The 24,006-nt window shown below is 41.4% G+C and overlaps 1 protein-coding gene across 1 annotated transcript in view; it reads left to right on the top strand.

Annotated features, from left to right (window-relative positions):
* ppp1r13l (protein phosphatase 1, regulatory subunit 13 like) overlaps nucleotides 1–23,629 on the top strand; it is a 31,889-nt gene extending 8,260 nt beyond the window's left edge. The window contains 13 exon segments of the mRNA XM_061827430.1: nucleotides 8,589–8,651; nucleotides 8,748–8,869; nucleotides 10,003–10,280; nucleotides 10,282–10,502; nucleotides 12,969–13,061; nucleotides 13,163–13,251; nucleotides 17,249–17,612; nucleotides 17,760–18,211; nucleotides 20,082–20,216; nucleotides 20,443–20,576; nucleotides 20,858–21,024; nucleotides 22,316–22,509; nucleotides 22,683–23,629. Coding sequence (XP_061683414.1) covers nucleotides 8,615–8,651; nucleotides 8,748–8,869; nucleotides 10,003–10,280; nucleotides 10,282–10,502; nucleotides 12,969–13,061; nucleotides 13,163–13,251; nucleotides 17,249–17,612; nucleotides 17,760–18,211; nucleotides 20,082–20,216; nucleotides 20,443–20,576; nucleotides 20,858–21,024; nucleotides 22,316–22,509; nucleotides 22,683–22,718 — 2,322 coding nt within the window. The 5' untranslated portion in view covers nucleotides 8,589–8,614 and the 3' untranslated portion in view covers nucleotides 22,719–23,629.
* The last annotated feature ends 377 nt before the right edge of the window (nucleotides 23,630–24,006 follow it).

Below are 24,006 nucleotides of genomic sequence, written 5' to 3'. Positions count from 1 at the left end.
TTGCAAAATAAATTAACAGCCTTCTGACCAACAGGACAGACAGATTTATGAATGCATTTAGCAATTTATTGATTGCAATAAACAGTTGAGCTCTTTATTAACTGCTTTAACGAGCATTTGTATAAAATGTGGGCGTCTCTTGGGAATTGCTGAAGTTTCATTTTCGTGCAGGATTTTTGAAAGTCTTGTGGTTTAAAAGAAGCATCACAGGATTTAGTGGTCGTCATGGGATTTTGAGGAAGTTTTATTGGAATTAGGAGAAGTCTGGTGGGTTTTTGTTTCTGCGATTTGTGGGATTTGTGTGATTTGCAGAGGTTTTTTAGCATTTGTAGGTGTTGCGTAGGTTCCGTATGATTTAATGCACATCTTGCATGATTTTTGAAAGTGATGTTGAGTATAATTTAGGGCAATGTCTCCTGAGATTAATGGCAGTCTTTTGTGATTTGTGAATCTCGCTGGACGAATGGAAGTCTCACAGAGTTGTGATTTAATGGGAGTCTCCTGTGATTCGCAAAAATCTCGTCATGTGTTATTTAGTGACTGACAAGTGGGTGTGATCATGTTTTTAGCAAAGGTTTTGTCATTTATCAGGACTCTGCACGATTTGTTTGTCTTGTGTTCTTTGGTAGTCTTGTGGAATGCCCGCATAGGTCTGCCACGAGTCCTCATCAAAGAGTGCTGAGAATTAAAAAAAATCCTTGCATCCTAGCCAGGTTATGAGGCTTGAGGAAGTAAATTGTGGAAGGATGAAGCAGGCAATGTAGGAAATCAATGAAAGGTTTGAATGCAAGGAACACTACTGGGCAGTCAGCGCAATCAATGACACGTCCCGGTGTTCTCCAAAACTAAAAATAACCATATTGTCCTTACCACCATCTATCTACAGTTAGTGTGGTCCATGTTTGCATGTCAAGGTGAAAAAAAAACCAAACGTCTTTTTGTTTTAGTGGGGGAACCAATTGGTGCATAAATGTTGGGAAGAGGAAGAGCAATCTGTTGCTTTTGCACAACTTCTCTTGAGAAATAGTCCAAAGTGAATCAGAGGGTCAACAAACTGGGAAAAGAGACACTTCTACTATATTTTAATGTTGCTGTGGAAATGGGTGGCGCTCTTAAGCAATCGTGTACTGTTTGTGTCATCAAAGTTAAGCCCCAAATTTATCAGTCGATTCATATTTAATTTGTGAGGTTGACTGGACCCGAAGATTTGGTAATAATAAGCATTGACTATTGTAATTGACTTCATACATTATCTCGAAAATTGGCTCTTTTTTTGTTTTTTTAGAACCAGTTTTGGGTCGTTTGATTCTTAGGTATACTTTGTTTGCCTACCCGACAATTCCAATTGTTGATTTCACTTGCATCGAAAATGTGCGATAACATCACATGCAAGCGAAATGTATTTTAGTTCTGAAATTTTTAAACATGGCGCTACTGAACGATAACCCTTTGTTCTTTATTTTGGTAGAGGTATTTTGACATGGGATATTGGGTTAGCTCTGTTGCTACACTAAAGTACAGCATGACATAGTAACACAAGAATTATAAAAATGAGTAATTATCAAATACAGTGTTACCTCTACTTATGAACGTCTCTAGTAATGAAAAATTGAGGTTAGGAAATGCCTCCTCGGAAAAAATATTGTCTCTAGTTGCGAAGGAAAATTCAGGATACAAAAGGAAAAAATAGGCGCTGGATTCACCAAATGTAAACATCCTGTAGCTTGATTTGTTGGGCGCGATAGAGCTGCTCTCTCATTGGCTATCGCTGTAGCATCTTTCTGGCATCCTATTGGCTAGGAAGAACGTCAATCTTTACCCATGATGATTTTCATTTCCCTTTCCTAATCACGGAACGCTTTCACATGCTGTTACAAGATGGCGCACATTGGTAAAGAACAACTTTTTCATTTGTGATTTTTGCAAGCCTATTCATCTTTCTTCACCATGGGCCCCATGAAACTTTAGTGGAATTAAGTGGTGTGCGTGCGTATGTTCATATGTATGTTTTCTCTCAGCTGTCAAGCGTTTGCCCCCTCCTCCATCCTCCATGATGCCTTTTGCTTGTCACTCACCCTTCTCTTTGCATAGTTGACCAACGCTAAAGGTAAATCAACATCCTTTTTATCCTTCTTTACAATTTGTACTTTGAATGCTTATTTTTTGGATATGTTCAACTGGAAGAGGCAGGCAGTTTTAGAAATTGATTTTATATGACTGATGAAAGTCAGAACACCAAGGTATTGGACTTGTCCAGATTTTTGATGAGTATTTACTAACAGCAATTTTTTTTTCCCATTTTTTTTTTCCTGCCCAAAATAATAATCTCGGTTTTGTTGTGGTTTCATCAAATAGGTTTTTGGCTCGTCCAGTTATTCATCTGTTTTAGACAGGGCCACAACACCTCAGTTGAACTATAGTCAATTCGGAGACACTGGTAGACATAACTGTGTGTCATCTGCATAGCTATGATAGTCATTCAGGTTCCGAAGAATTTGACCATAGGTTATCATATACAGGCTGGATTGGAGGGTTCCAAGAACTGACCCTAGAGGGACAACAGCTCATTACACATTTTATAAAAAGTCAACACTTCTGATGGTTACCAAATAACTTTCCTCTGGGTAAGACCTGTTCCATTTTTGTCTACCCATCTTTTAAAATGTTTCAATCAAAAGCCTGACTGAGATTCAACCAGATGAGGATTGACGCCTTTCCCAATTATTTAATTTGATGTCATATAGCACTTGGATAAAACTAATTTTGTACTGTCATGAGTTCAGAAACCAGATTGCCATTTGTCAAAAAGTCAGTTTAGATTTAAGAAATTGCTGAGTTGATTAAAAATCACTTTCTTATCAATCTGAAGGGAAAGTTCGAGATGTTTTTATAACAGGCTATAAAATGGAACCTGTTTAGTGTTCTATTTTTTTTAGGCTTACCGGTAATTGCAGCTACTTCAAGAGCTTTAAGAAACTCACTTGACTAAAGTGAGCAATGGATTATGTTCTACAAATCATCACAGACTTTTTAATAGTTTTGAAATGTAAGTTGTTATTTTGTCAAGACAGCTTGTTTATAGTTTCAACTGCTGAACCATTTTTTTAATTGGTACACTTTTTTTGGTAATAGAGTTTTTCCTGGTTGGCTTCAGAGGTACGTAGCATCATTTTATCATTTTGATGCGTTGCACTGACATTTAACTTGATTGTATTTTTTCACAAAAATTCCAAGCGAATTTGTTGCATTTATCTAATGTAAGATCTGGAGCGATGTTATAATTGGGGTTAGTGAGGTTGTCATCCATAAGAAACAAAGCAAACATCCATCCATCCGTTTTCTTAGTTGCTCATCCTCAAAAGGGTCGCGGGGAGTACTGGAGCCTTTCCCAGCTATCAATGGGCAGGAGCCAGGGTACACCCTGAGCTGGTTGCCAGCCAATTGCAGGGCACATGGACACAGACAACAGCCACACTCACAATCATACCTCGGGGCAATTTAGAGTCTCCAATTAATGTTGCATGTTTTTGGGGCAGGGGCCTACGTCCTGTCTGTCACATCCAGTAGGGCAAGGATTTCAGCAAAATCATGTTTCGTTGGGCTTTGCTCCATTGGGGCGTGGAGGGGTGTGGGGGATTCCAAGCATTTCCTTATCTCATTGCTCATTCGTTTCTCTGATAGTTTGGGTGACAATGGTGACTCCACCTGCGCCTTGTGTTATCTTGTTTCTTATTCCGTTTTTTTTTTTTTCATTTTCAAGTAGAGCTGGTGACTCCATATGCTCTTTTGTCCGTCAGCCATATAAACAAGGCCAATATTTTCATTTTGTGCTGCTGAATGACATACACAGTAAAAAATGTTGCTGAACAATAACTTAATCCCTAGTTTGAGACAGATGGCGTCTGCCTTGTAAAGAGGTCTGTGCGCCCAAAAAATGCTGAAATTGTCAAAAAATAGTGCACGACACACTTCTTTAAATGACTTATTCATATGTAAGAGCCTGCTCAAAAATGTTTCTCCGCATTGTACCATTTGGAAGAGAACCACTAACGAAAACCCTCAGTATCCAAACGTTTGACTTCTTTTTAGATGATCAATAAAATCTCAGGGGGCACGGTGGACAACTGTTCATGGCACCTGCCTCACAGTTCTGAGGACAGGGGTTCAAATCCTGGCGCGTCCTGTGTGAGTTTGCATGTTCTCCCCGTGCCTGCGTGGGTTTTCTCCAGGCACTCCGGTTTCCTCCCACATCCCAAAACATGCGACATTAATTGGACACTCTAAATTGCCCCTAGGTGTGATTGTGAGTGTGACTGTTGTCTGTTTCCATGTGCCCTCCAATTGGCTGGCAACCACTTCAGGTTGTACCTTGTCTCCGCCCCCAAGATACCTGGGATAGGCTCCAGCACTCCTGTGACACTGGGAGGATGATTGTCTTAGAAAATGGATGGATGGATGGATGGATGGATGGATGGATGCATGGAATCTCAATTCAGTACCTCTGAATCCTGCTTGACAAAATGCAGTTCTCTTTTGTGTATAATGAGAGTTGGGTGTACATTTGTGAGATCTTTCTCTCTCTCTGTATGTAATTTTTTCATTGACATCAGACAATACCTCCAACTATTAACGTTTTGATTGAGATTTTTTTTTTCTTGTATGATTTAGTTTAATACATTTTAGTGTAAAAAGGGGATGACCAATCTTTGGTATAATTTTTAACCACTTAAGGTTGCCATCACATACCTTGAGTGTGTATGGCTTTATAATATGGGGCCTGGTGAGTGATGTAGTTGTCGGCGAATAAGAGTGCAAAATTGGCTGGTTGTTATAGCTAACCTGATTGCCAGGCTACGTGTTGAGTGACTCGTCTTGAGCTGTGGCTATCAGCAGCTTGTGTATTCCTGCACTGATTACTTGGTCATTTTCTTTTTTCAGTAAAGCGACTGAAAGTGCATCTGAGTTAGTTTATTGTGGTGTGCAACAAAATAAAAAACATATATATAATACTATTGCAACAAGTAAAGGGAGGAATCAACATCCTTTATGGATTAATTCCTCCTGGCTCACCACCATTGTACCAACCTATTTGTACATGGGGTATGGTGTGCGCAACTGCAGTAACACTTGTCTGTGTGCAAAAATCCCTTACAATCGTCAAACCATGGATTATATTTAAAGCTTTTATTATAATTAAATTGAGTTACTTGGTTCATCGTTGCAGGCCTAAATGGGGAATAGTTTTTTTTTTGTACATTTCATTGACTATCAAGCAGCACTGTTTCCTGTTTAGTCATTTATTTATACATTGACATTCTCTGTCAATCCATGGATTTGAGTCATATCAGTTGGCCCTCCCATTCCAGTAAGTCCAAATGACATGTGGACGGAGGACAAACAGTTGTTTTAGACAAACAGAAGTTCAGTAAGCGTTCCAGTAAACACAGAGGGTGTAGGGGGTGACGGGCCAGGAAGCGGAGGGACTGGACAGGGATGTGGCCGCTGTGAAATCCGGCTCTGTGTAGCACACTGCGCTTGACAAAGATAAGATTGTCTGTGTGGAGTTGACAGGCTAGTCCGCTGGGGAATGCGACCGTGAGTCTTGCACAGCCGAGCTTATCGATACTCTCTTGTGAACCGGTTCTCTCCTCTATGGGCCTGGCTAATGTTCATCTAAATGTCACTGCAAACATTTGTCCGTTTGCCAGGAAATGTGCACACTTATGTACAAGAAGGCTGAGATGTGATCTATAATTGGGAACACTTGTCAAAGTTGAGTCTATCTTTGGAAACTGTTTTCACCATCGAAAATCAAGGAAGTAATGAGAGGTCAGATACTTGATCCCGATTTTACTTCCCCCCTTTTTTTTTTTTTAACAAAGTAACTTCAAAGTCATAATTTTATGTGAAAAAGTTGCAATCTTATAAAAAAATAAAAACAACAATCAGTGAGTTGAAATGTGATGTTTTCCAAAAATACCATTTTATGAGATTTTTTTTGTGGGGGGGAAAAAGTGATTATATGATGACAATAAGATCACAGGTTCATGAGAATAAAATATTATTTTTTTCTTATAAAATCTATCAAAAGCAAAATAATTAGAATACGATATGAGAATAATAACTTAATAAGTGCCATTTTATGAAAAATTCCAATTCTGTCAATAATTTAAAAAGATCATCAGCAAATGGTCAATTTTTACAGTAATTTCATGTGGGAAAAAAAGTTTCAATTTTACAATAATATAATTGCCAACACGTTGATCAACTAGTTAGCATGTTGGCCTCACAGTTATCTGGCCTGGCCTGTGTGGAGTTTGCATGTTCAGACCTGCACTTGTGTGACTTTTCACCAGATACACCAGTTTCCTTCCACTTCCCAAAAACATGCACGGTAGGTTAATTGAAGACTCTAAATTGCACGTAGGTGTAAATTTGACTGTGAGTTGTTGTTTCTAGGTGCCCTGCGATTGGCTAGTGAGGCATCCGAATCAGTACCCTACCACTTGCCGAAAAATAACTTGGATAGATGAACAAACTGCCTCCAAGGTTTTTACTGTCTGATGAAATTATGGCAATCCAAAAAAAAAAAACCCCAAAACAATTTCCTTGTACTGGAAAAGTACTTTTATTTCAATCCATGTGAAGCAAAGCACAACAAACATCTGTGTGCTGTCCATCTCGTCCAAAGTAAAAGTCCTCTTTTAGATCAGTGGCCATTTAGCCTCTGCCCTTTTGGCCAACGAAGAGGGCAGAGCAAAAGGAAAAAGTAGGCAAAAAAGAAAAGGCAAAAATAAAAGAGCATAAGTGACTTTTAATAACATAGCCACGTTACAGTGGCCTTCGGGAAGCGGTGAGCCCATTGCATTTTGGATCTTTTAGGGACATGCAAGTACCACAGCCCTTTTCTAGTCCTCTAAAGTGTATTTTTATTTAAGACATTTAGTTCCAGGATGCAGATTTGAACTACATTTCAAGTAAAACACTAACTAGAATAAAATTAAAGTGCTAATTTACAATATCCATAATTTTATTTGGAAAATGGTTGGCATTTTACAAGAATAACAATTTTAGGAGAAAGTTTGTACCTTTAGAAGACAACAGCCACAATATTGTGAAAATAAAATAGAAAAACTGCCTTACTTTTTTGTAAAATTATTTTATTTTTAACTTTTACCTTCATAAGATTTAGACTTTCTTTGCATAAAATTACAATTATTGACTAATATGACTTTTTACTAATTACAACTTTTGTATCCCAAAACTGCCACGTTAGACTAAAAATGGTTTGGCTTTGTTTGTTGAAAAACTTTTCACTTGTAAATTTATAGCAACTATTTACAATAATTATGCTATATGACAATTATACATACACACATATATATAGGAAATAGTGAAATGTCCACTGTACTGAAAAGTAAAAATTGTCAGCACACAGCACTGGAATTTATGTGTATAATTTCTCTGCATATCTACCTCTGAAATTCAACTTTACAGTGCAGTTTCACTGTAGACGAGAATAATAATTGTAAGATATACTTTAATTTGACAGTAGGCTAACTCACTTATGTGCATACAATGGGTGTGTCAAAAGTGGTACAAATCCTGGTGCAATCACGAGGTGAAGCATTTGTAGATCGGTACACCTAATGGGGCTGTTTGGAATTTGGGACAATGGTTAAGTCAAGCGCCAACACCTGGAAGGAAAAGGCTGAGTAAGCCAACAGCCTCGGTGACCGGAGGCCCCGCCAAGGCTGCTGCCGGTGAGTCACGCTGTGGTTGTCACACAAGCGTAAACGCACGTCACCTTGGTTCGGTGGTGCCAAGTAAAAAAGTACTTACTTACACTGCACTTAATTGAGTGATTTTAAACTTTTGTGTAGGGCACTAAAAAACAACTGCCGCTGAAACAAAGTGATAACAACAAACAAACTCTATTACCAAACAAACAAAGTGTTGAAAAATAAACGTTCTTGAGAAGGTAGGATTTTTACACCATGACTGTGGCCCAACCTCTGACAGAATTTTCCTCCAATGGCCCCAACTTAGATGAATTGAGTTTGAGACCCCTGGTATGAAGCCTTTTTTTAAAATTCTTTTGTCACCCTGTTCACCTTTGGCAACAGATTTTCGAACTTGGAATTCCCCACAGCTCATGAATGCACCTCGCCTCTAATGAGTAGTGTATGTTAATCTCACATGACAAAGGGTGTAGAAAGTTTGGATATTGGATAGAATATATTATCAAACTATTCAAGATTTTTTTAAAAAACGTTTATTTACCATAACATTGTCCTGTGCTAGACATTTTAGACCATGAAACAACAATACTTTTGTAGTGGACAGTAATAAGGGGTGTACATGACCCTCCAAAAAAAGTACTTTCATGTAACAGGTAATCCCTCCAACCCCCTGTTCTATAAAGGTTCCTCTATATTTAGACATAACTTGGAATCACCCATATGCTAACCATTAGTCCACTGTGTTGCCCAATACAAAACATACCTCAAAATATTTATTTTAAATGCAAAAAAAAAAAAAAAAAATCTATCAAAAGTCAAAAAAGGGTTTGTTGTTCTGTTTTCCAGAAACTAATAACCACTACCTGACAACCATGACTTCTCAGAGCACCTATGGCAGCAACATCCTGTGTGAGTCTCCCCGTCCACCTAGTCTGCATTTAATCACTCTTCCTGATGATGTTAGCACTTTGCTAAAAGTATTCTATGCGGTCTGGGGATCCCTAGTCCAGACCATGAACGATGACCTGAATGCATCTTTGGCCAGCGCAGACGAGCTAGCCAAGGAGTTTAACTCCATGCTGAGGGAGGCTTCCTCCAGACCCACAGGCACACAGCATGCATCCCAGGTATATACACACACACACACCTGTCAAGGAAGAAATGGATGGCCACAAGAAGAGGAAATGTCGAGGAAAAAAAAGAGATTGTTGGCAATAAGCAATTGTCCCTTGCTTAATACCTGGAAATTTAATGGAAACTACTACATTTTTTTTTAAAACTGCAGCCAAATTAGTACCGGACAGTTGGCCACTGCTGTAAACTAGTGGCCGCACACCGCACACTGTGCAGCAGTTCAGTGGGATTCGACCGCGCCACTCAAGTGTGCGGTACGCCCGAGATTTTGGTGCAATTGGCAACAGGTGTAAAAGTGGGGGAGACCGCCGTATTTAATAGGTTTTACCACCATTTAAATATGAACTAGGTAGAGTGCTGCAATCGTAAAATGATGTTTAAAGTGATGGGATTTGGAAGTGTAAATGGTAGAGGAAAACAACAGAAAGGAAAGGAAAGAAGAGGAAATCTATCACTCCAATCATTTTTGGGATGCCAGGAACTCTAGATTCTTTTTTTTTTGTATGATTCAACTTGTTCCAAGCACATGTGAATTGGATGTATTCAGCCATCCTGCGTAAGGTTGATACAGCACAGGCCAAAAACCTCTCTAGAAAAGTCCAGCACAAATCACCATAGCATTGAAATGATTCGCATGTACAAATATTCAGTTGAAAGGAGCTTTGTCACAGGTGGTATGGCATTAGTCCGCCTACAGACTGGCTCCAAGTCAGTCCTACAGAAGCTCTAAAATTACAGTGCTGAATAAACAAATTGGCAATTTAGTTTCATTTATTCTGGGATTCCAAAATGTTTTGCAAGAACACAAAGGATCCCTTCCATTAAACTCCCTTATTTTTCCTGCACGCCTTGGTCATGGTTACAGCAGTGTCATTTGCACCTGTCTTGCTGACACATTTTATTTGCATCTAATGCTACCAAAACATGCAGACACAATTCTGGGTGTACGTCCTTCTGAGATAAGGTTCACAATTCGTTTATGTGAGCAACAAAGTTCATACAATCAGGACCCAAGAGTTGAAGAGACTGCAGGAGACTAAGGATGGGCTCTGAACCATGTGCTGCTTCACCAAAAGTAAAAACTGCCTGCACATGGATGTATGTATGTGTGTTTATGTCTGTGTAGGTTCCCCAGCACAACATCTCTCCAGCGCCCAGCACGCTAGGGGGGTCGAGCAGCTGGAATAACCTCAGCGCTACATCAACACCATACCAGCCCAGCGCATCGACCCTCCACCCGATGGACTCCACGATCACTATGATCAAGAGCGCCCCAACATCCCCAGCGCCTTCCATCAGTCCACTTTCTTCGCCCAAGATCAGCCGGGCCACTTCGCCTCTCCCCCGTGTTGTTCCTGATGGGTACACCTATCGGCAGCTGAGCCCCAAGCATTCGCCCCAAAATCAGAAGCTATGACCAGAGCCCCCGTGGTTCGGTGAGCTACGCGGAGAGGAGCCCATCCCCTAGCCGCACCGCGACATCGCACCTACCTGTGCCCTCGCCCAACCGACTCAGTCCTTTTGAAGGTCGCAGATCGCCTCGGCCTGACCGAGGCCCATCACCTTTGACTTTTCATCATGCTGTAGCTGAAACGCTTCCCCGGACTTTTACTTTCAGGCAACCAGGTGAGTGGCCCCTCATCCTCATGAAGGTTTAAGATAGTGTTGTAGAAATTTTATTGTGATTGATCATGCCAGTGTATAAACAGTCGCGATGCAGCAAGGTCTTCTCTGCTGGCCTAAGCACTATCAAAAGCATAGTCTTACATTTACATTGTTTAAGAGCCACTGGGAGACATTAAAAAAAGGATGATTTTTTCTTGTGGACAGTTTTTGTGAAAGATTTCTTGCCGGTGCTGATCCAGGCCTCCCAATAACGTAGGGGTGCTGCTTTAAAAGCAAAGTTGGATGTTTTGGAGACAAGGTTAGAGAGAGCAGACTTCGATGGTTTGGACATGTTCAGAGATGAGAGAGTGAGTATATTGGCAGAAGGGTGCTGAGGACAAGCTGCCAGGCACAAGAGCGAGAGGAAGACCAAAGAGAGGGTTGACGGATGTTGTGAAGGAAGACATGAGGGCAGTTGGGGTTAGAGAGGAAGATGCAGGAGATAGACTAAGATGGAAAAAGATGACACGCTGTGGCGACCCCTAATGGGAGAAGCCGAAAGGAAAAGAAGAAGAATTTACATTAATTTATGATCTACTTTTGGAATCAGAAATCAAGGGTAATGTGTTTCTCAACTATTCATGTTTGGTAACACAAAAATTCTTGTAATCCTCAACTTTATAATTTATGATGCATGACAATTTGAAGTTTTTGTACAAATCTTTACAAGAATAATTGAAATTGACACTCTAGATTGGGTTTCACAGGCCACATAAAATCATGTGGCGGGCCGGATCTGGCCTCTGGATCTTGAGTTTGACACCTGTGCTCTAATAGGTTGGTCAGAGCAAAACTTGTTAAGCCAATTTTGACTAGCAAAACTTATCAAATGCACAGCATGCCATTGACGTAAAAATTGCGGTGATTTTCACCTATTGTGAGTATCTTTGGAATATTACCCATGATACATGTGGGTTAACTTTCATTTTTACCACGTATCATTTTTTATTGTCTAACGCCGCGACCGCCTTCCCTTCAGTGAATTTCAGTCAATAAAACAACCTCATTCACTATGTGGAGAAATGCTGTAGTGTAATATGAATGCCTCTGCTAAGGTAAAGGGGTATCCACCCTAAATTGTGCAATGTAAACGTAACAATTTATGTAGCCTGTGACGCAACAGCATGGCAAGAATGGTTGGATTGCTTAAGAGCGTGGAGTTGCTGCTGGATCAGTGTGTAAGTTACTGTAGAAAGGTGGGTATGAGAAGCCCAACAGGTTTGCAGCAATGGCGATAAAAATCATGTGCGTATCAAAGCAGGCATACCCACCTTTTGTTTGAGGAATTCCAGTGGGCACGGTATGTAGACAAAAGGAAATTGCTTCATTACTATTATTATAGTTGGTCCAAATATTTGCCCGTTTTGACACTCCCTGCATTAAAAAAAAATAAAAATAAAACCTCTATTACGCTTATCAACATGAAATCTGTTCAGTAGACCTACAAAAAAAGTCTGACGAAGCAATGCTAGATAAGATCACATCTTTTCAACATTTTTGTTTAAAGTGGCTATTTTAGGATCATTTCGTCAATGCCTCTTTCAACCTAATTTTAGCCAGTTTTCCTTTAGTAGAATGAAATTTCGAAGGCATGTCTCTCATGAATAGATATACACAAAGGTTTCAGCAATCCCATCATTGAAAATACTCTTGAAGTCGGCCAATTTTGTTTAAAGCAGCCATGTCTGAAGAAGCAATGCCTGAAAAGACTCTGGAAGTGGATCCTTTTGGTTTAATAAAAAAAAAAAAAAAAAAAAAATCATTTCTGGGCATCATTCCAAAATTTCATTCATTAATTCATCTTCTACTGCTTATTTGAGGTTAGGTCGCGGGGCAGTAGCTTGAGAAGGGATGTCCAGACTTCCCTTTCCCCAGCCACTTCACCCGGCTCTTCCGCAGGGATCTCGAGGTGTTCCCAGGGCAGCCAAGAGACAGTCTCCCCACCATGTCCTGGGTTGTCCCCGTGGTCTCCTTCCGGTGGGACGTGCACAGAACATCTCAACAGGGAGGCATCCGAATCAGATTCCCTAGCCACCTTATCGAGTTCCTCTCAATGCGGAGGAGCAGCGGCTCGACACTGAGCCCCTCCTGGGTGACCGAGCTTCTCACCCTATCTCTGAAGGAGAGCGCGGACCAAAATGTCTTTGTTGTAGAGATTTCATTTAATAGCTACCAAATTTTAGCGTACCCAAAACAAATGGACAATGGAAAAATTGGCAGATGCTTGGTTTTGGTTATTGTGTGCATGTAACACATGACGCCAAAGTTTGATGATTTTCCATAAAATCTCAAGTAACTAGACGTCACGAGTTAACATCTTAATCTCTGTCTAGCGGACCTCTCAACTTTCATACTTGGGGATGTGAGCACCCATTCGTGGCTGCTGTTAGTGAATTATTTTTTTCCTTGTTTTGTGGTTTCCCTCAGATGAAGGTGTACAGAGGCAAAAGAGTCCCAGCAAGTGGAACGAAACGGATCTAGACATGTCCTTCGAAAGGAAGCCTCACCACACCTATGACAGTTAGTCGTCTGTTTTCCTTTTTTTGTGTGTGTGTGTGCTGAGGTAGACAAACGGACAAAAAAATCTCATCAAAAGGGCCTTTTGTGTTGTTCTGTTCCAGAGGGCGAGTGGATCAGAGCATCCGTGCCTAACAGTAACTGGAGAGAGTCCAACCTGGATGGCCCTCCTCCAGCCCCCAGCCCCAAAAAGGTGTGTGCTGCACAAAACTATGCTGGAATAGTCACGTTTGGGAAAGTCTCTAGTTTGACCCTTCAAATTTCAAATGAAACACAAGTGACTGCGGCAAAAATCAAGACACCCGATTGGAGACCCCACTAAATCTCAAGCAAATCAAGTCATAGTCTTGCTCACTCACGTATATACAGTAACCCTTCCCCCATTCTATTTTGCAGTTTTGCTGTTTCCTCTCAAAATATTTGGTGGTTTAATCTCTGTGTAATATCTTTGAAGAATTTGTTGGATAATAGTGTTGTTACATACGCAAACATTTCGTTCAGAAGAACAAATATTTTTGGTGAACGAACTGAAATCAATGAACCGTGAGGCAGGCCAGTTGGCTGGGAGCAGAAACGGAACTGCAGCTGCGTTCTGCCACTCAATTCTGAATTTTGGGGAAATGACCAACAAGGGACTGGACTTCATTAAATGTACTGCCATGTGACTGAAAAAACAAAAAAAAACAATGAGCAGCCAATGTTAGGCACCGTGATGCAAACGGGGGAGTTAAGTGAACTGAGAGACCTTTCCAAAAAATGTAAAGATTAAAAAAATCATTGGCGTCTGAGTTTATGTTGAATGTATTTTTACATTGCGTATGATCTGAACACATTGTTTGAACACACTGGTTTTGAGATGATGATTTGAGTTGTGATAGAAAATTTGCATTTGAATTTAGGGTTTTGAGAAACTGGGCGGTTTCAAGAAATAGCAGTTGTGGAAAAACTAACACATTCCACACCACAGGAGAACAGCTGAGGATAATCTCTGAGACATCCTATAATTGGGCCTTTGTTGACTTTGACCACAAAGGAGGTAAAATGCTTCAATTTGGCCTGATTATTGGTAAGCGTGTACTGTATGTTGCTTTATAAGTCGGAAAGAAGCCAGAGACATTGTTCTCCATTGTTATACTGTGATAAAAATGGATCCATCCATGCAGGATTGTGTGATACTGTACTGGATCAACCCATGTTCACTCCCTAACTGAAGCTGATCATAGTTGCTTTTCACTCTGAAACTGTATCATGGACACGCCTATCTTTTAAAAAGAGGTTTCCCACAAAGGTTATGCTCAAAATTTCCATACCGTGTTTACCCATGCTAATAGCGGGGGGGAAAAAATCAAGGTGCGATGGGTGTGGGATCATAAAATCGTTTTCTTTGAGGCAATCAGGGAGTGTTTTGAGGGCGCGATAGGCAGAAGGTGCCAATTTAAAAAAAAAAAACAGGAGAATTGTCTTTGGCAAACTACCTACACAATAGCTGGGTTTACATAGACACTTTTTTTCTCATCATGATCAAATTCATTGAGATCTTTGGTCTACTGTTAAAAATGACGTGATCTATTCTGACTTTTTGGGTGTATACGTTAATTGGAACAGCCGTGTGACATGCACACGATCTAAGCATCACATGATTTACCGAGATGGAGTTCCATTGTCTGATTAGCACCGTTGTTAAAACTCATTTCTGTCAAATCACACTAAAGCTCAAACCACAATTATTTCATTTTGTTGAATGCCACAACAATGAGACAATTTCTTCAGAGAGTTTTCTATATTGTTTTCAAGGTAAAAAGTTTCCTTAAATTTTTTGTTTCCTTTGAATTGCTGACTTGGGTCAAACGTTTTGGGTAACCTACCACAAGTTTCTGACAGTACTCTGGTGGAATCCTGGCCCATTCCTCCTGACAAAACTGGTGTAACAGATTCAGGTTTGTCAGTTGACTTGCTCGCAAACACCTTTTCCAATCTGACCACAGACTTTCAATAAGATTCAGATCAGGACTCAGTGATGACCATTCCAAGAAATTGACTTTGTTGTCCTCAAACCAGTTTTCAACCATTTTGGCAGTATGTTAACAGTCATTGTCCATTTGGAAGAGCCATTTGCGCCCAAGTGTTAGCATCCTGGCTGACGTCTTGAGATGTTACCTGAAAGGAGGACTTTGTCGAAAGTAATTGGAATGGGAGGACACATTAAATGTTAGCAGATGAGGGTTCAGTATTTCTTTTAATGCCAGAGTTATCCGCAGATTTCACCATCTCTAAATGGGAAAAATATTATCGAAATTCCTCTCTCGCTCAGACATTCCAATGAGGTTAGGGTTACTTGGTTGGAAAACTGACAGCCAATCAGCGTTTGCCACGCCTGCAGTGCTTCCTGTTCTGACCCCCCCATTGCTCGCGGATACGTTTCACCGAATAGAGAACTATCTGGCATGTTGTGTATGATTTTTGTGAAAAATAATTACAAACAAACAAAACAAAAATAGCATGATGTACAATGTTCAAGCCTGTGCGCTTGAGCCTGAATACACACATCCAACACTTGATGTGTAAGAGGGGGCGTGGCACTAACGACGAACAATAACAGTCCTATTATATGGATCGGGGAGATTTGATGCTTTTCTGAGGAGTTGGTTTCGATATAGAGATTGTACAGCAAGCGTGGCCAGACTCCCCCCCAAATTGTACTTTTCAAGCAGTCAGCCTCTCACGAAAGACCGGCGGCGGGGGTGGGGGGGTTGCACACGCGGATCGCCGTAAATAGTAACCGCAAGTGTTGTGTGCTAAGAGCCAGCAAAGCGAGTATAACAGCGAGTCAATGCTCCGTGTTATTACTACTACCACCATTGAGCAAACAAAACAAAAACAAATGTACAATGTTCAAGCGTTTGAGCCAGAATACACACAGACGGAACTTGATGTGTTGGGAGGGGCGTGGCACTGACGACGAACAATAACGGTCCCATTTCTGGACCGCTGAGATTTGATGGTTTTCTGAGGAGTTGGTTTACATGTAGAGAATATACAGCAGGCGTGGCCAGATTTTTTTTTTTTACCCCAAGTTGTACTTTTCAAGCAGCCAGCTTCTCGCGATCAAACGGCAGCGGGGTTTGCACGCGCTACCAGCCCAGAACTCCGGGGGCCTTTGTTTATGCACTTATGTCCCGCGTGTAGGCCTCCAAGTAGTCAGACTCCGCATCATTCTGCCCGAAGAACCATCCGAATATTCAACGTTATTTACAGCCACAGGTTCAAATCTGTATGGAAGTATTCCTACGTCTTCCTGATCGACCGATACTGCTATTTCTTCATCAGATGAGGATAAATCCGAGAAATCAGCGCTGGGCATATGGTGTCCCATGTAATCGAGCGTTTGGAACGGCACGTAACACGTCAAATCCGCCCACGTAGGTCATGTGACTCGCCAAAATGGCAGCGCCCATGAAAATTCGTAATTGGCGATAAAAATCTTCTCAAAACACTATTAAATGAGAGCGGATTTAACATCACATCGTCAAAATAGGGTACATTTTCCATGACCTATTGGATACATTGTTCATGCAAACTATTTCTATGCCCAGATAGAGTGCTGCTGTTTTGGTTAAGAACAGAGTTCCTCTGCAGTCAATTCTTCAATGTGTGCATCTATGAACGCAAAATAAATCTGGTGTCATCTGGATACAAGTGGTATGCAATACATTGAAATTGGTGATGACATTTCTAAGATGAAAGCATTTACAGTGCAAAAAGGACAGGCCCTAAGACTGATCTTTGAGGGAGACTGCAGGAAAGTGAGAAGGACTAACTTAAGGGGGCCAACAACCATAGAATATGATCTGAAAGTGAAAACTCACATTGAAACACGAGATATTTACAAAGATAGATGGTACACAGAGTTCAACGCTAGCGTTAACACTAACAGGGTCGGTAAATGTCACTTCCTCGGCACATATATTCCACCTGTCTCATTCTTACCCTTTCTGCTCCAGTGCCCCCTTGCGGCCATTGGAAATAATGCACAAATTAGCCGCATCACCACATAAACCGCGGGGTTCAAAGCGTGTGGGAAAAAAAAAAAAAAAGTCGCAGCTTGTAGGTATTAATGATTTTCGACTTTTTTTTTTCCCTGTTTTTTTTTTTTTTTTTTTTTTTTTTTTTTTTTTTTTTTTTTTTTGCAGAATCATCGTGCTTCCCCTCTTCAGTTCCCCCATGGTTCATTGAGCCGGAACAGTCGTGTGACAGTACTTCCGGAAGTAGTATCGCCAACCCAGTCCCATCAGTACCACCAGCAGCCCATCATCTCCCGTATTTCAATTCCGCCTCTTGCTACCCAGTCCCGACAACGCAGGCCCATCCCACTTTCTGTCATCATGCGTCTCCAAAACCCCCACTGGGGTGGCATGTCTGCCCTGACCACACCAGGGAGGCCTCCTGGAGATCCATGGGAGGCGCCCTACCAGCCTACCGCGTCCAGGAACCTCTTCAACCCGGCTGCCATGCAGCCACCGCCTGAGCTGAGACAACCGGCCGTTTACAGCGATGGTAACCCAAACAAACCTTATCACAAATAGTGTTGTAATGATAACAGAATCCTTGAAACATTTCTCCCCTCGAAGGAGTTCTGCACCCAAAAATTTTGACAAAAGAGTCGATTCATTCAATAAAGAAACTGCCTTTCCTCCTTGACAGCGTTGAACCCGGGTGACATTGATGCTGAGCTGTCCCGACTAGATTTAGTTCACCACCTGCCAATGATCCATGAGAGCGAGCCTCACACCAGTCAAGGGCCTCCTCGACCCCTCAGTCCCACCCGGCTGCAGCCCGTGGTGGCCCCTGAGGCCCACAGCCAGGAGATCCCTGATCTGGAGGAGCTGCTCCGCATCCGCTCAGAGATCCCCCGGCCTTTAAAAAGGCGCGGCTCTGCAGACCAGTCGCGGCCTCTGAAGAACGCGTCACAGTATGAGCCCAATCAGTACAAGAAGCTCATCAACAAGCTCTTCCAGCGCAAGGAGCAGCGGCATAAGGGCGAGGGCGGCGGCGAGCGGGGGAGCGAGAGCGGCACCTCATCGGAGGGAGAGGACAACAGCGCCGCACCTCCTCCATCACAGGCCCCCAAGGCCTCCAAGCACCAGGACTGCAGAGTAAGAAAGCAAAAACCTTGTGCACCTCTATTACATTGAACAAAGAAGAAGAGATTATGATTTGTAAATCCTTTTCAAGATATACAATTGAATACACTAGGAAGACAAAATATTTAAATGCATTTATGTAAAAAAATGTAAATATTCTCTCATCTTGAATTTAAAGCCAGCAGTGCATTTGCAAAAAGCTGGAATAGATAAAAACAAAAGGCCAGAAAGTTGAGCAGTGCTAATAAATAAATAAATAAATACATACATACATACATACATACATAAAACACAGAGAGAACAGTTATTTTTCAAGCGAGGTACAAGGGGGTACCATCCAGCCTGCGGGAGGATTTTAAAAGTGGGGAAAAAAAATGACATTGTGGTGGTGTGGACAGAGGACTATTTTTGAGAACTCTTTTGCTCGTGACTGGTAGTAATTCCTTAGTATGCATAAATTGATATAATTTTTAACTCATTTGCTGCCAATGATGGCCTTTGAAGTCAAATTGCGTGAACTGGGAGATCTGGCAGTGTATTAATGGTAATACTACATTATTATTACTTTAATTACATTATTACTTGTTATGCACACATGTAGGTAACAAATTGAAGCAACATTTTCTCGATGTTTTTAAAAAAAATTATATATATTCAAAGGGGGAAAATCCATGATATAAAAAATATGGTATCATTTTAGTGGTCTGACTTTCCCTCTTTTTGGCATCAAATTAGACTGTAAATAGCCCTTGAACTACAATGAGTTTGACACCCCTGATACTAATCTCTTCACGTAAACTCCAAAACCAACATTAAATACTCATGACCTTGGAATCCTCAGGTGCCGCGGCGTTGAAAACCACCATGGTTCTGGACAGGATATTGTCACGTGGGCTCAGGAAGATTTCAGAAATCTATTCTAAGTTATTACAGTTAATTGCTACAAATGCAAATTAAAACAAAATATCAAAAACACCCAGCAATGTCGCCGGTTTCTCTGGGCCTGTGCTTATCTGAGTTGGACTGACGTAAAGTTCTATGGTCTGAGTCCATATTTCAAATTCTTTGTGGAAATCATGGACCTCATATCCTCCAGGCTAAAGTTGAAAAGGACCTTCCTGACTTATCGGCCCAAAGTTGAAAAGCCAGAATCTGTGATAGTAGTGCGTGTGTTCGTACTCATGGCATGGATAACTTGCACATAAGTGAAGGCACCATTAATGCTGAAAGGTACATACGGGTTTTGGAGCAAAATACGCAGCCATCCAAGTAATGCCTTTTTCTCGGATGTCATTGCTTTATTTTGTGCGAATCAGAATCGTCATTTGTCAAAGTACTCAAGGAATTTAGAGCAGTTTGAATGAGTAATTGTGTGATCATCTGCAACAGTAACAATTGTGCAAATGGTGCAGTTTTCAAGCACTTGAATGGCCAGTACTGGTCAACAACAGATGTGCAAATAGTGTGGTGTGATGAGACTACTGCATTGAGAGCACGAATAATGTAGTCGTCTCTCAACAGAGAGGTGCAAAAGTTTGGCAGCATCTTATAATTTTTAGCTATTTAAGGTAGTGGCTAGCACATCTGCCGCACAGTTCTGAGGATCGCCCACATTAAATCATGTATTTTACAGCCGGGACTGTTGAGCAACTAGAGATGGACATGAAGGAAGAATGGGGAATCAATTCCACCAACAAAACGTGAACACGCTATTTCCTCAGGTCTCTAACACTTATTGTTTCTAAAATGAAAGGTGATGTAACACAACAACAGACATGCTTGTACCAGCTTTTTTGGAGCATGCTGCAGGCATCACATTGAATTTTATTTTATTTTTTTAAATCATAGCTCAAATGTTCTGCGCTCATGTTTGTCCCCTCAGAACTACCATTCCATCCTGAGGGCCAGCCGGGAGCGTAAAAGTACCGGGAGGCGAGCCCGCCTGAGCCCACTGGTGCTGGCGCTGGATGGAGCGCTTGTGGGCGAGCTGGAGACGGTGCAGCGGGCCGTACAGGAGGTGCAAATGCTATTGCTACCATATGACACCACTAAAATTGCTTAAAAAGTATTGGGACACCTTTCACATACAAGAGTGGCACACTGGTGAACAAATGCACATTGTCCAACAAATGATTGATGCAATAATTAATACAATCATTAAGACATTATTATGATGATGATGATGATGATGATGACAACGACGATTAGTAACTGGTAACTTTCCAACAACTGCATTCCTGCAGATGCTGGACCCGAGTCAGCCGAACGACGAAGGGATCACGGCGCTCCACAACGCCATCTGTGGCGGCCATTACAACGTGGTAGACTTCCTGGTTCGGATCGGTGCCAATGTCAGCGCCCCGGACAGCCACGGATGGTAAATGTCGTAAATCGGATATGGGCAAGTCATAAGTGAGTCACTAGTCCCCATGTTCAAGATTTAAGCAACTCTCAAGTAACTGGGGCCAAATTCAAAGAAGTCATGTCACAATCTTTCATGGTTAGAACATGGATTAGAAATATTCACCAATAAATTGCGACTTAAGTTTGGCTCCACTCACATCACGTGACTCAAGCACCCCACCCCAATCCCACCCCTCCCTTGCTTTCCACATGACTCACAATGAAGTCAACACGCAACGTTTTGTGTTGTGGCAGGACTCCGCTGCACTGCGCGGCTTCGTGCAACGACCGGCCGTTGTGCGAGTTTCTGGTGAGGAATGGCGCAGCTGTGATGGCAATGACGGAGAGCGACGGCGCCACGGCCGCACAGAAGTGCGACCCCTATGCAGTCGCCTTTGAGGAGTGCGAGAGCTTCCTGAGAGGTGAGGCACGTGTAATGTTGTTTGTTTCTGTCAAGTTGCTGTGATACGACACGGTTGTGTCTTTGATGCTTCTGTCTAACCCCATCTTTGTCTGCGACTTGAACATTATAGACAGTTTCATATCAGAATTGCCACTCGGAGCACATTTGTGTCTTTATGACGATGACAAATATTTGTTTCGTTGATTATACTTTGTTTGTGACCATGCCCATGTCGGAGTACATTTTTGTCAATGATGCTACTCGGACTTCCTTTTTTTCTTGATTCTACTTTCAGGCTACATTTGTGTCACTGATGATACTGATGACATGTTTACACCTTTGATATCAAATCAGCCATTTGTGTCTCTAATTTTACTGTCTCTGATGGTACTATGAAACTACAGGCTCATCTCAAGTCTCCTAATTGTAACATCCTTGGTCCTCAAAACACTGAAAGCCACCCGGAAGTTGTTGTCACACTGCCATAATAGGCACCGTCTCTATTGTCTTAAAACGCACATCGAGGAGCGACGCTCGAGCATCGAGGCGCTTCCACGGACTATCTTAAATTGAGGGACGTCTTTGTCGCATAGTTTCTTGATGGTGACGTATTAAAACGGGCATGCAACAACCAGCTGGGTTGTAAATGGAACACAACTTCAGATGAAATACTTAATCTTCTGTTTTTGTCATTCTTAGTTTGAATATTATTAGAAGAGGTCCTCAAGTTAAGAACGGGTTCCGTTCCTACGGTGGTGGCATAACCCGAATTTTCGTGTCATCCCACTTGAAACATAACGACGTCAAGCAGTGACGATCTCATCCCCCCCCCCCCCAAACTTTCTTTCTTACTCCCGTCTTGCTCCTCTGTCATTCTCCTCCTCCCTGCTACTTTTATACACGGTTGTCTGTGTTGCTACTGTCCGACTACGTTTGTGTCTTGGACGCTACTATTAGACATGTTCTCGGCTTTGATAATCAAAGTTGCTATTTGATGCTCTTTTATGACTGGTTGTATCTCCAATGTTGGTGTCAGACCCCATTTCTCTCATTGATGCTTCTTTTGACTCCATGTTAATGCCTTTTATGCTACTGTTTGGCTACACTTGTGTCTCTTGTTGTCAGACTACATGTTTATGCTGTTACTATCAGATGTCTTTACTAGAATACTGTACATTTTCCCTTTACTATCACACTACGTTTGCATCTTTAATATTGCGCCCTGATGCCATGCTGTGACTTCTTAGCTGACAATATATTGATTTTGCGTTTTTGATGTTGCTGGCTGACTCCATGTTTGTGTCTTTCAGGCGTGGAGGAGGCTATGGGCATGGAGAACAGCGGCGTACTTTACGCCCTGTGGAGTTACCCGGCCCAGGCCCCCGACGAGCTCACCTTCCGGGAGGGAGACATGGTCACCATCCTCCAGAAGGCCGACGGGTCCGACTGGTGGTGGGCCTCGCTCTGCGGCCGCGAGGGCTTCGTGCCTAACAACTACTTTGGGGTAAGACTTTATTTTGATCAGATGAACAATTCACAATATATGTCAATGATGTTGCTATCAGACTACTTGGTTTTTATTTTAATATCAGAATACACGTTTTTTTCTGTGTTGTTCTGTCTGTGAGCAAAGAAATGTAATTTATTTCATTTCTTTTGGTTTTCCCTTTTTTTCAGCTTTTCCCTAAGGTTCGGCCCAAATCTTTCTCCTAGCTGTGGAAATTATACAGGGGTCAAGCAGCTCATGTAATGTAGTGTGTGTGTCCGCATGCACTTATGTTTGTGAGTGTGTTTACATGTGTAAGTGACAGAGAGAAAGAGTGAGAGATCAGTCGAGGACAGCTGAAGGATGAGTCAGTATTCTTTTTTTTTTCCCACTTTGCTCTTAGTTGCATTTAATGCAAGGCACACATACATGCACCCACCCACATCCACAATCATGGAATGTCTGATTGGTTCCAGCTGGGGTGAAGCTCATGTTCAATTGTACATTTTTTTTTTTTAAATCAAACCGCTTTTTTTTCCATTCCCTGTTCTGTGTGAACCTCAATACTCCTGCCAACAATATTCCAGTTTTTGATATGGCAAAGTGTGATGTGTAAAGCTTTCTACTGCTTATCTAACTGGAAAAGAACAACAACAACAAAAAAGAATATCCTCAGTAAGTATTAAATCAATGTCTGTTTGTGTATATTGTTTGGAGATGATAGATTGAATAATAATAATAATACTGAAAACCCGTTATGTTACCGTTGTCTAATAAGAATGCAATGCCCAGCTCTAACCACAGGGTGGTCTCATGTAATCTTGTTTCAATAGAGTGCTCCTCTGTAATGTGAGCAATTAAACCTTGGATTGTGCTTTGAATTCATAAATTTTATGTGTTTTCCATTCCCCATTCACAGTCAGAGCAATGAACAATTTAGAGTCCACAATGAATCTTACATTTATGTTTTTGGAATGTAGGAGGAAGACAAAAATGGACTGCTGGGTCAATTGTTCTGGGAGGAAAAGGGAAGTGGCCTGCGGGTCATCAATGTTGTATACTTTGCCTTTTGTCCATTGAACATGTCTAATGGAGGATGAGGTCGGAGCAAGGCTGCATTAATTATATTAAAAAAAAAATGTGCTGTTAATGTGTGTGAGTGTGCTTGTGGTGGATAATGTACACTCTTACCAGATGTTTTCTTTTTATTGCACATTCATTCGTGGATTCTATACTTGGTAAATATACAGTATTTCCCTTTTTCCACTAATTTGGAAAAAGTTGCCATTTTAAGTAAACTACACCAAGTTCCAAATTCCCCCCCTCAAAAAGATAAGAGGAGCATTTTAATTTTCATCACAGGTATACCTCACCAATGAGAGACAAAATGAGAAAAAAAATCTAGAAGATCACTGTCTGATTTTTACAGCTACACCCCTGTCTAAATAAGACCCCGCAGCTCACAGGGTATGTCAGAGCAAATGAGAATCATGTGATCAGAGGAACTGCCTGAAG

Source organism: Syngnathoides biaculeatus, chromosome 8, assembly GCF_019802595.1.
Source record: "Syngnathoides biaculeatus isolate LvHL_M chromosome 8, ASM1980259v1, whole genome shotgun sequence".
Taxonomy (NCBI): Eukaryota; Metazoa; Chordata; class Actinopteri; order Syngnathiformes; family Syngnathidae; genus Syngnathoides; species Syngnathoides biaculeatus.
This window is presented reverse-complemented; position numbering and strand designations above follow the sequence as displayed.